The following is a 12863-nucleotide window of genomic DNA, read 5'->3' as shown; positions in this document are numbered from 1 at the left end:
GGAGTGGGATAGACAGGAAACTTGATTAACAGGAGAGTGAGTGGTTCAGGACAAACCACGTGGGTGTTAGCCATGTGAAGACTTAGGTGTATAGTTTCTCGGTGTCCTGTCCACTGATAGAATGGAGATGTGAATAGGAGCTATATCACAGGCTGTGAAGAGTAGGGAAAATATCCTAGACATAAAGAATATGCATTTCTTGGCTCACTATAGGTGACAACAATTCAGACAGCCTTACTTACATTATCCTCAGGCATTGGGCTCTCCAGCTAGACAGACAGGAACCTGGGCATCTGCCTTTTCTTGAGGGTAAGGGTTGTATATGTCTCTCCAGGAATCCTCAGCCTCTAGCTCAAGTCAAAGTTCTCAAGAGCTTTGGGCTGGAGAGATGGCTCAGTAGTTAAGGGGACTTGCTGCCCTTAAAGAGTTTCCCAGCACCTACATGGTGGCTTACAACCATGGTCACTCCAGCTCTAGGAGATCCAACAGGGTCTTTGGACCTCTGTGAGCACCAGGCATATATGTGGTGCACTTACATACATACACTCAGACACGCAAAATAAAATAAATAAACCTAAAAAAATGCACTTTGTTGGTTAAGCCATTTCCATCAAGGACTGACTGAATGCTTAGCACAGGGCAGGCATACCATAAGCACCAATACTTCCTCTTCCTCTCCATCCCTTCATCCAAGGATAGAATACTATCTCTGACAACTGCCATTCAGTCTTACTTGGATGATGGTAGAGACAGAGGACGCAACAGTTATTGCTGCCAGAAGTTCCTGCACCATAGACTCTCAGGATTGGCTGGGACGTCTTACCAGAGCAGGCTGCACCGTCATTCTGTACTAATACTTGTGCAGGCACGTCCTTGTGCATGGCTTCTCCACTAATGAGCCTCTGTCCTACCATGCTTCTCCTTGGCCAACGTATCAGGAAACTAGCTGGTTCAGTGCCCAGGACTAACCTCAGTCTGCACCAGGTTGACCCTCTGTGCTCGGAGCTCGCGCACACAGTTGAAGATGTCTACCACCCCTTCGTTCTCAGCCATGTCGAGCATGGTGTCAATGGCAATGAAGCAGCCAGTCCTCCCGGCTCCAGCACTGGAAGAGAAGTTTGGTGTGTGTCAGGGATCTTAAGGTGGGACAAATTATGGTGACAAGGCCCCTACCATTTAGCCCTGTCTCCAAAGCCTTGTTGAAAGACAGTGTGTTGCCAAAGACAGGTGGGATGATTGGAAGCCCGAAACTCCTGGGCTATGCTGAACAAGTGATCAAAATTTTCCTTATTAAATGGGAGAGTAATGCTTTATCATTGGCGTTGTTTTGGAGGACTTATTTTTACTGTACTTATTTAGCAAATGCTTATGTAGTACTTACATAGTAACACACTGTTGTGCTTTACAAATTTGCTTATGGACTTCCTTAGGAGGTGATAGGCAAGTTTCTTACCCCATTTCATAAGTGAGAAGATGAGGCATAGAGAGCTTACAGCCTGAGGTCATAGAGATGGCAAATGGGAGAGCTGAGAGTTCCCCCAGGCAGTCTAGAATTTCTGCTACTTTCCTTAATAAGATTTATAATGTGGAAGGCAAAATTTCATAGTAGGTGTGCCTGTAGGATATAGTCCAGGGGGTACAGTGTAAAACACTTTATCACACTTATCGATGCCTGGCATACTGGAGCTGTCCAAGTTAACATGTCTTTTCCCTCTCTCTCCCCTTCTTTTATCCCCTCTTTTGTTCCATGTCAGCAAATAGTTTGGTGGATGTAAGCCAGAAGAGGACAGAGGTTCCAGAGAAGATGAGAGTGAGAGAGCAGAGACCAGAGAGCTCTGAGCTGTGTCAAAGGCAGAGAGTTGATCTGGTGTCCCCTATTCAAGGCCTTGCAGTTGACCCCCTTGTGCTGGCTTCTTCAGGGTCACGAGCCAGGCACATCATCAAACTAGAGCCCCTGACAGCCTCAAGACCCTCACCAGGCACCAGCTTTCTTGACACATAGTCAGTTTCTGATTACTGACAAGCTTTACTAGGACAACCTCAAACCAGACACACAACGGCAAGAGGATAGACTCCACAAGACCCCCCGGAGCACAGTCAGATCTCCCCAGATCAATTCTGGGTTATAAGGCAGTAGGGCTGAATCATAGAACCCTGGCCTGTATTGCCCACGGCTTGGGAAGGGAAGCAGCACAGACTGTCAAGGAAGCCCACATTGGTGGTGGTTTCACACTTTACTTACCCCGTGGAAACCAATGTCTGTGTCTAACAATGTGGAAATCAAAGGAAATGCAAGGGGATGGATGGAATAAGATGCAAAAGCAACATTGGCTGCTAAGTCCAAGAAGCATAGGCCAGCAGGGACCCACACATTAGTGATCTGGAAACCAAACCCCTCGGAAGTAGTGTTCACTGATGATAAAACACCATGGTTTGAACTGAGTGGAGCTTGCCTTATTCTTGCCTCAAAATATCTGTCCCCAGTGTACTCCAGACCTATTTAAAAAGAACTCAACAGAATGGGTTCTGGAGCCTGGGAAGAGGTCTATTAAAAAAATCACTCATTCATCTGTTCCCCAAAGCCTCATCCTCATTGTATCACATGGGAATGACCAGCATCACTAGTTTTCATTCTCGGCTACAGTATCAGAGAATAAGGTGCTGGTGTCTGTGAGCCTCAGTTCATGCCTCTTAGAAAGGTTTTTGAAAGGTCTGAGCTGTGTTTTTTTCCCCTGGAATAAAACAGTAGTTAAGCATATGCTATTTGAGATCCCTGAGATTAAATCTTGGCTCTGTTACTGACTAGCTGTGTGACCTTGGGCAAATGACTTCATCTCTCTGGGTTTCACTATTCTCATTCATAAAATAAAACTGGCCGTATACCTCTTAGTATTAACAGTACAATATATGTAAATTGCATTAAATTGCAATTTAGAAGCATAATGCATGTAAATTGCTTAGTTTTGTGCCTGACCACAAATATTTATCAAGCATCCATGATGCCCTGGATGCTAAGATTCAGAGTAGGAATAGGAAGATGAGTAAGGCACACTTCCTGTCCAAAAGAATTTATTAAGCTCTGTCTGGGGGTGTCAGATGATGTTAAGAGGCAGGAAGGGTGGTAGTTTCAAGTGCTTATTATGTTTGGAATTCTTTCAGGCACTTAGTGTGCATTAACCAAACCATAACAGCCCTAGGAGTAGGTACCACTCTGCTTAGCTGCTTTACAGTGACTTGCTGTGGAGACGCAGGTACAGGCCATCACACTCAGTACTGCATATGACAGACAGTCCGATGAATACTTCCCATAATCTTCCTCCCTCTTTTCCTTCTGAACTCTGGCTGCAGGTAGGGATATTGGGCTTAGACACTAATGCACCTTTTGCTCTTTGTTTATGGTGAGAGGCAAAGCAGAAAATCCATGCCAAATGCTTGGACAGTGCAGAGGTTTCTGCTAAACCCTCAGTTTCTACCTATGAAATGTGGATGTGTATCTACTACTGTGGAGAATACAAAGGGATGCTGTGTGGTAAATTTTCACACAGGGAGGGGTTGCCTCTGAGACATTCACAGAGTCTTCCCTGGCTTCTTAGATGACATAGACATTGCCAGGAAGAATGAGATGGCCTGCGTATACAAGGTATAAGAAGATGTGCTGAGCCCAAGGTCGTACTGAAATAGAGGGGCATTGGGAAGGAGGGGAGTACAGACTCTGTGGCCTTCAGGTCTGGACATCTACCTTCCTCCAATTCTAAATGCCCTTGACACAATACTTCATCTCCATTTAGGAGGATTCAATGCCACTTATGTTCAATGTGACTTTCTAGGTCAAAGCTGAAAATTTCCCGTCTCTGTAATAAAGGGAAGCTGATGCTGACCACTTGCTCTCTATTAAGGACCCCGAAGGCCAGCAATTGATTTTAAAAATAGTAGGAGTGAAGAGATGCATACTTATACCAAGGTACCCCATGTCAAGTCGCTGCTAGGAAGCTCCAGAGAACATGTCAACTATCTCAGTTTTGACATTTCCCACCCCTCTCTCCCATTTCGGTGCCTCAGTTTCCCAATCTATAAAATGGGAATGATAAGAGTATATTTCTCACTTCTCCAGTTTGGATGGGAAGTGAAGCAATTTGGGCAGATATACATGGCAGGTGTAGCAGGTGCTGCTGTGCTCAGCTGTGTCTCTGGGTCAACAATCACAACAGTAACATAATCCCTACCACCACTGTTGTTAGACCCTGGGACCCAGGTCTCCTCAGAAGTTGGCTGGGTTCTGGGTCATAGGTCTTAAAGCAAGAAACCAAGGCCCTGGGACAAGATGGTATCACCCTCACCTGGAGAGCAAATCCACAGAGATACAGTTGATTGCAGAATGGGGATGGAGGTCTGACTCACCTGCAATGGACCACTATGGGCCCGGCTTCTGGGGGATTGAGGAACTTGACCTGGCGAACGAAGCCCAGAAGGCCAGTGGCATAGCAGGGAACACCATGGTCAGGCCAGCTGGTGAAGTGGAAGAGGCGGAGCTCCCGGATTTCGTGGTAGCCTTTCTGAGGAGAGAATGGGCCTCCGTTCCTCCACCTGCTGCCCTCATGTACCCTCCCAGGTCCATGGGGAGAAAGTAGGGGATATGGTACTGAGGAACGGGCCTCTCTGCTGTGTGGGGAAACGAGGTACTCATGGGGTTAGTGGGTGTTAGCTCACAGGAACTCTGCCAGTTACTTCTGGAAAATGTGAAACCAGTAATTTCTTGAAGAACCTCTTAAAATTAATTAAGTTATCCAATCTTGGTCTCAACAATTCTCGCTCATATAAACCCTCCTCTTTCTCGCCAATTGGACTCCCGGAGCTTCACTCGGGGCCTAGCGGTAGATCTCTGCATCCAGTTCCCTCAGTCATTGGATGGGGTTTCTAGCACGACAATTAGGGTGTTTGGCCATCCTATCACCAGAGTAGATCAGTTTGGGTTGTCTCTCAACCATTGCCAAACAAATGGAAACACATGAACTATGAACCAATGGCTGAGGGGCCCCCAACTGGATCAGGCACTCTGAATGGGTGAGACAGTTGATTGACTTGATTTGTTTGGGAGGTATCCAGGCAGTGGGACCAGGTCCTGTGCTCAAAGCATGAGTTGGCTGTTTGAAACCTGGGGCTTATGCAGGGACGCTTGGCTCAGCCTGGGAGGAGGGGACTGGACCTGCCTGGACTGAGTCTACCAGGTCGATCTCAGTCCTCGGGGGAGTCTTTGCCCTGGAGGAGATGGGAATGGGGGTGGGCTGGGGGGGACTGGAGGGGGGCAGGAGGGGGGAAAACAAGGAAATCTGTGGCTGATATGTAGAACTGAATGGTATTGTAAAATAAAATAAAATTAAATTTAAAAAGACTTTAAAAAATTAAGTTATTTTTATTTTTATGTGTATGAGTATTTTGCTTGCATGTCTTTAGACATTCAGAGCAATTCCTAGCTGGTACTAGGAAATCTCTACATTATTGTTCATCTCAAGTTAAGTAATACTCACCAAGAGCCGTCTTTTCCTGGACATGTGCTAGGCACTATGAAAGGGTGATTTAAGCCACAGCTCCTGTCCTGGAACAGCTCATGGCCTCACTGTGTGAGGAAGACTCCTATGTGGATAATTGGACTAGAGTGTACAAAGGAATTATCTAACATGATTGGAGGAGAGGAGAAATTAGGGAAGGCTTCTTAGAAGAAGCCTCCTTGACTGAGGTCTGGGAATACAATAGTAAAAATAAAAGCTGGCATTTATACTAAGTACTGGTGATGTCCCATCACTCTTTTGAACACATCCATGTATTTATTCATTTAATCCATGGATCAGGCCTCCTATCATTATCTCCACATTTTAGGAAAGGAAAGTGAAGCTAAACAAGGTTCAGAAAATGTTTATTAAACAGCAGGGGGATGGTTTGAAGATTGCCCATACGGCCCTGCTGTCCACAGTCTTCATCATTATGAAGCTGATGTGTGTATGAGCCTTCTTATCTCATGGAGGACACAAAGGGGCAGCATGCCTGAGATCTTGGGGACAGGTTACAGAGAGCACTGCAGAAAGTCACAAAGAAGCCAGGTCAGGACCAGAGGGATGCAGAGGCAGTGTAGGGGGATGTAGAGGCAGTGTAGGGGGATGCAGAGGGCAGCGTAGGGGGATGCAGAGGGCAGTGTAGGGGGATGCAGAGGGCAGTGTAGGGGGATGACAGGGTTGGATGTGAGGCAGTGAAGCCTGGAGGCCTAGAGCCCCAGCCAGAGCTCTGGCTTTATCTCAAGGGTACCAGGATATCAAGGCCCCCAAATGGCTGCTCTATGGAGGATGGGTTCAGGGTGTGTATTGTTGTCCAGCCAATCTTGCTTCTTGGGCTTGCACACCATCCTCAGCCCCTGTGTGTCTCGTTTGGAGACAGTTCACACTCCCCTTCCTGGGAAGACAACCCTCAGCTGGACCTGCATCCCATCCCTGGGAATAGCTAGTCTTCTCTGCCTGATAGAAGGGCTGAGGTATTAACTGGCTTAGTCAATAGTCCAGTGTGCCCAGAATGGAAGGCTTTCCTGGTATGTGGACCTCCAGTGATAAACCCAGCATGTTCTAGGCAAGCCAGAATGACTGGTATCCTCTTAGGGACTCAGTAAGCAAGCCTTATACCTGTGGAGAAATTCCTGTCCCAGGACCCCGTGGGGTCAGGCTGAAGTGGGGTGCCTACAAAGGTCCTGCCCCCAACTCTCATCCTGCAAGCTTCTTTTCTGTACACAATTCATTCAAATTCCAGTTGCTTTGGGCTCTGCTTTCAGGAAATCCAAACTAAAATGGGGCAAGATGAGAGGCAGAGTAAGGCTAGAAGGGGGTGGGGGAAGCCAGATTGAATCAGGGATGGGGAGGAGAGGCAGAACAGCTCTAACACTGGCCTGTGCCTCCCCACCTCTGCTATGCTGCCCTTGGTGGAGCTGTGCTTACTCCAGGAGCAGAGGACACTTCTGTTTGCTGTTCCAGAGTTCCTAGTTCAGGAACGGATGCTGAGCTAAAGCTGATGTCGATAGACTACTGATTGCCTGTTCATAAACCATGGAGAAGCTGTGGTGTTCATCTTTAGAGATTCGTGGGGTCTTGTAAGTGAAGTTTCCTATAGGTAATTCGTCCCTTTATGATTATTTAAAGGAATTAAAAAAAAAAAAAAGAAGAAGAAGAAAGAAAGACAAGACAAGAAAAGACCCCACTCCTTCAACATGCCTTGTAGGCTACAGTTCATCCCAGTTGGAGTCTTCACTTAGAGAGACGCTCTTAACATTAACTGGGGACTCAGTAGAGAAGATTGGTGCTCATTCAGACCCTCTTCACGGGGCCTTGACTACACAGTGTTGGTGGTTGGCTCACCCCAGCTCTCCCTTTTCCTGAATGTACATCCTTAAGTGGCAAGAGCTGACTCACCCTGGAGGTTAGCCCTCGGGAGTATCAGCTGTAGCACAAATGTATGGACCAGTGTCTCTAAACCTATAAAGTCCTGGATGTGACATGCTGGGCTGGATAGTTCTTGATCATGTGTGTTGTGGATTGTTTAGCAGCACTACTGGCCCCCTCCTGCTAGATGTCATTAACAAAATACCTTCTCTCAAGTTGCAGCGTTCCCACATGTCTTCAGACAGTGACAGCTACCCACCAGTGGACAACATTGCCCCTGGTTGAGACTAGAATCCCAGCCTGGGAAATGCTGGTGTCTTTTTGCTCACCGTACTATGTTTTTGACCCTTGGCCAAGGATATTATTCCTCCCATCCTTTCCTTGACTGGAGCCTTCTCAGCCCTAATTTTCTCCACTCTACAAATTACTCCGGCTCTAGGGGTATGTAGTGGTACCCTTGTAGATTCTCTGTCTGTCTGTTAGTCCCTTATGGCTCTTATCACAATATATCCCTTAGTCCATTGCATTTGTCTGTTGAAGTCTGTTGGTCTCTCTAGTTGATGAATCCAATGTAACAGCCACATCTACTCTGATTACCATTCTGTCTATCATGCAGGTGTGAAGTAGGGACAATTCATACCCTTGGTCTCCACTGTCTGGATGAGTAGACCAGCCAACTGGCTTGGAAGAGGGGCTTCTCACAGAAAGGAAAACTTACCTTCTGGACGGTGAAAGTGCGGATGACATATTCTGCCAGGGGCTCTGTTTCAATTAGGGTGACTTTAATGTCTCCATAGACCTCTGTGTCATCTGGCCAGTATCGTACACACTTTACCTGTGGCCAAGTGAGAGACAGGGAAAGGACAGGAAGGAGAGTGCATAAACAGAGTGCCAAGCATGAGAAGCCAACTCCTTTGGTTTTCCCATCCACATAAACCCAAGGGTGATTTTTGGTGGCATTTCTGCCCATGGGGTGCTCAGTGGTCAGGGATCAGCAAATTGCACAGGGCCTAACTCTCTGCCAGAGTCACCGGGGTCATTAAAAATAATAGCAGTTCCTTCTTTTACAGCTCCTGGTGGTTTTCCAGTGCCTTGCTACCCTAAGCCATCAGGAAGAACTAGGTAAGATGGGAAGTATATCATCCCCACTTGGCGATGAATAATAGTACTGGAGATGGTGGCGTGGTCATTTCCTGCTGTGTCAGCACGGGGCTGCTGAGCCTTATTATCTGAGCAAGGATGAGAAATTCAGGTAGAAAACAGAGAGGAGGTAGAAGCAGAAGGGTTTAGGAGAGGGTCCTTATAAAGAGGCGGTCACTAGGGACTGGAAGGAGAAAGGCTCTTAGTTGGGGAAGAAACAGACAGTCCTGAGCTCAAAGGGAAGATGCACCACTGCTTTCTGCCCCAGAGGTGGGTACCTATGCTCCCAGCAAGCAGCTCCCACATTTGACTCTAAGTTCCACAGAGAGCAAAAGAAATCATGGTTTTTTTCCCCTTAAAATAGCAAAAGTGTTATTACCATTCCGGGGGACGACGCACGGCCTAGCGTGGCATTTCCCACAGTGTGTTCCGCTGGGTGCTAATAGGTGTTAGGTAAACAAAACAAAACAAAACAAAAACAAAAAACAAGAAACAAAAAAACAAAACAAACACAAAAAGGTTTTGTGGTCAAATGAGTTTGGGAAATGCTGTTTCAACAAAGTTAAACAGACTGCTTTGCTAAAATGTGACTTAGATCCTCAGAAATGCTAAAGTTAAATATCTTAGGACTCTCCAACAGGGGCGGAGGACACAGCATTTCCCAAACGTATTTAACCATGGAATCCTCTCTTCACTAGCCATCCTGCAGACTAGCATCCCATGGAACCCACTTAGGGAAACACTGAAACTGCAACAGGGTTTGGAGAATATTGCTAGATTCTCAGACTTTAGACCTAAGAACTTTCTAGAATGCCTTAGATTCCTGTAGCTAATGAAAGTCAATACTTACCTTGTCTAGCCCTGTCTACTAAGTGTTTTATGAATTACTTGTATGTATTATTTTAATTATATGTCACTATAGCACTAAATCCACATTTTACAGATGAGGATTTAAACACGGAGAAGCCAAGAAAACTGTTTAAAGTCAACAGCTGACAAGGGATGGTGTGAAAACTAAGCCCAGATTGTGTGTATCATAACCAGGAACACTGCCTTGTAAAATTATTGTGAGATAAATAAAATGTAGTGTGTGTGTTGACCACTAGCAGGAGTTTCATTAAGAAATTGCTCTCCCCTGCAAGACCAGTTTCAATCCACAGTCTATCACCAGGAGAATTAGTTTTAAAATGTGGAATGTGCTGTGGACCAGGCTGGAATTCTCAAACCCTGGGTTGCTCTTGTTACTCACTGGAGTTGCAGCCTGGGTCTCAGTCCCTGGGGAAGCAGCTGAACAGCAAGAGCAGCCTGAACAGCAGGATTACAAGTATTAGAATGAGAGTCAAGAGTGAGATTAGAGTCGATTGACTCAGGTATTCACCCATTTGCACCCATGCCTCATCTGTAAAACTGGGGAATGTGCCAGATAAAGGTGAACATGCAAAGATAAAGTCTTACTTGGCCCTGACCCACTATTAGGCAATGAGATGTCCACACCCTTTCAGTACAACATGACAGAGAAGATAGCTTCATCTTCTCCATCTCTGTGGCCAGGACACTTTATCCTGATTATCTATAAATTTCACCTGTCCACCCATGTATAGTCTGTATACAGTATGGGAGCCTTTTGAGTCTAGATATTTGTACATCAGCCTTTCAACAATGCAGCCCACCCATCCACCCACAGGCCACAGTTAATCAAAGGCAAAAGCGAAGCTGGAAACAGTGGTCCCACTTCTAAGCTCTAGCTAAGGGCAACTTAGGACCCAATCTAGATAGAATAAAGAAAGAGACGGAAGCCTGAACCCTGATGAGGTTTCATAGTCAGAGGAGGAAGAGCGGGTAGTAGAGGGTGAGATGCCATGAGAGGAGAAGACAGATGAAGAGAGAGCCATTGAGCCTGCGTTTGTCCATATGAAGGGAGTGATGTTGACAGTATCACTGCTGATGAAAGGGAGAGACCTACCATGTTGAGGTGGGGAGAGGAGAATTGAGCAGAGACATAAAGTCTCTGTGAGTCCTTGAGATTCAGGAGAAATGTGGGAACAGGGGAGGTACAGTTGTTTGGCTTTAAAAATGTTTCTAATCATTTTACAGTCATTAATTTTGTTGTGTGACAATTTTGTACATAAATATAATTTATTCAGATTACTCTTCCTCCCCTATCTTTCCATCACTGTTATCAATCCTCCCCATCTCCACCCTCCGTTTAGCAGGTTCATGATTTTTGTTTTTGTTTTGTGACTCATTTGGTGGTGGGTTTTGTCCCTCTGAGATGGAAATTACTGATCATATTCATATGCTGAGGGAAATAATTCAGCAATGAGGAGGAGTCCTATATTTCAAATGAAAAGGGAATATGAGAAAAACTCGGAGTCTTATTGGGTTGCACCTGAGGATATTAATACCTCTGATCTGCCCTGCCTGGCTCCTCCCCTCTTAATGATTTATCCTAGTGACAGCCCGCTCCCGCCTCCCTTCAAAGCTGAATGTGTCACTTCCTTGCTTCTCAGGGACTCCTGGTTGTCTTCCTGCTCTGTCCTTCTGGCTTCTTTGCTAGTGCAAGTTCATTCTCTTCTTTCAGGGAGGACCAGGTTCTTTAGGTGGAAGAAGAATGTTGGGCTAACAGATGAGGAGGGGAGGTGGACAAAGGCTTGCAGTGACCTCTCAGAAAGCATCTTCCCAAGGGTCACCTATCCAAGGGCAAAAACGTAGTGTTTGTCATATTAGGCTTTGTCACAAGATATGGCCAATAGTCAACCTTTTGGAGTCAACAGAAACAGCCCGTTCTCATGGCTAGACCTGACAACAGAAGGGAAGGGTGTGAAGATGGCTGCAGATACAAATAAGATTATAGGCTTGTGATGTATTGGTGAGAGAGTTCCCATCTGATGGCTTTAATTTTCTCAAAATATATGAGATGACATTACCAGTGGAGAGAGCAGATAGAAATGGGATGGGAGACTTAAAGGAAGAGAACACTGCTCAAATGTGAAGTAGGAGTATGGTATCTCCCATCCATCCCTATAGGCTGTTGTAAGGGTGTGGTACTGCTTAGGAAGCTGGTGGCCCAATGCAGGTGCCAGGCACACCAGGGTGCATCTCCACCACCCTCTGCCCACACAACTGAAGGAGAGGCTTACCCTGCCCACTTCCACAAGGTTTGTGACCATGACGATGCTGGCAGAGTTTTCCTGCCAGATCATTCTCCAGAAGTCCTTCACGGTCTCTTGCATTGGACCTGCCAACAGAGAAGGCGATAGGGTTAGAGATTGTGGGCACAAAGGGGATGTTCAAAGGTTTGTCTCTCAGCTGTTTAATCAAAGTTCGACACAGGTGGGTGAGAGTGAGGCCAGGGGAGCCTGAGTGGGACACCAAGTAGCTGAGACTTGGGCTGGAGGCATGAATCTGTTAGGGTCAGAACAGAGCACAGATAAGAAAAAACCCACGCATTTTCGGTATCTGTGGTCTGCAGCAGCCTCCCCACCCCTGTCCTTACCCTCATGATCAGCCCGGCAGCTCCATGTTTTCATGATCCACTACTTTATCTGGACTATAGTTTAGATCACGTCCCAGGGGTTTTTCCAAAAACTGGACAGCAGGATCTCAATGAGAGATAGCAAGGGAATTAGGGTGGGGGGAGGTGGAGCTGCCAAAAGCAAGAGGGTCCCGAGTTTTGAGTTTGACAAATGCCCGAGACATTCATCTGAAGCTTGACCAGGAGAGAGGATTAAAACACAGAAAATGAAAAAGAAAGAAAAAAAGGAAAAAGGCAGAAAAGCAAGGAGTAGGAGATTGGATCTGGCAGTCCAGAGCAATTTCCTAGGAAACAACTCCTAATATCCTGGGTCTTCATCAATTTTAAAATTACAAAAGCAATTCATACATTTGAAAGAAAATTTGAATAATATTTTTCTGTGTTTTGTGTGTACACATACATTTTCTGCAATAAGCACCAGGTTTATTATAAGTACTTTTTCATATCCTCAAAAAGTGGTGTTTTTCATAGCTACAGAGGTTTCTAAAACATGGAGACACCATATGTTATTTAACCAACCTGTCTATTATTGGGCATTTAGGATTTTTCACTTTTTCCTATTACAGATGACACGATAACATTGTGAAGAATGCTTTTTATATATGTCAAGGTCCACACATATAATTATCTACAGGACTTCCTCCAGGAGGCTTTAAAAGGCATCATAATTTTTAAGCCTTCTGATAGCATACTGCCACACTGCTTTCCAGGGCAAGTGGCTGCATCTCTCTTGTGGACTTGCATTCACTGAAGGGATGGGAATGTCTGTTGGG

General features: G+C 45.8%; 1 protein-coding gene and 1 long non-coding RNA gene across 8 annotated transcripts in view; one reads left to right on the top strand and one right to left on the bottom strand.

The window, feature by feature from the left end:
• The window catches only part of Ptprt (protein tyrosine phosphatase receptor type T), a 1096883-nt gene that overhangs the window by 27713 nt on the left and 1056307 nt on the right, over positions 1-12863 (bottom strand). For 4 of the 7 annotated variants that reach the window (XM_042276732.2, XM_042276733.2, XM_042276734.2 and 1 more), the window contains 4 exons: positions 11696-11793; positions 8134-8250; positions 4399-4553; positions 970-1105 (listed from right to left, as the gene is read on the bottom strand). In XM_042276732.2, the coding sequence (XP_042132666.1) occupies positions 970-1105; positions 4399-4553; positions 8134-8250; positions 11696-11793 (506 nt within the window). Of the gene's footprint in view, positions 1-969; positions 1106-4398; positions 4554-8133; positions 8251-8934; positions 8995-11695; positions 11794-12863 lie in introns of all 7 variants that reach the window. The other 3 variants (XM_042276726.2, XM_042276727.2, XM_042276729.2) reach the window with 1 other exon arrangement.
• On the top strand, positions 8485-9660 carry LOC121828926 (uncharacterized). The gene is made up of 2 exons (XR_006071641.2): positions 8485-8537; positions 9499-9660. It is a non-coding gene; the product is annotated as an uncharacterized LOC121828926 (long non-coding RNA).

The sequence above is a fragment of the Peromyscus maniculatus genome, chromosome 4 (genome assembly GCF_049852395.1).
Source record: "Peromyscus maniculatus bairdii isolate BWxNUB_F1_BW_parent chromosome 4, HU_Pman_BW_mat_3.1, whole genome shotgun sequence".
Lineage (NCBI taxonomy): Eukaryota > Metazoa > Chordata > Mammalia > Rodentia > Cricetidae > Peromyscus > Peromyscus maniculatus.
The sequence above is the reverse complement of the archived record's forward strand: the minus strand, read 5'-3'. Positions and strand labels throughout refer to the sequence as shown.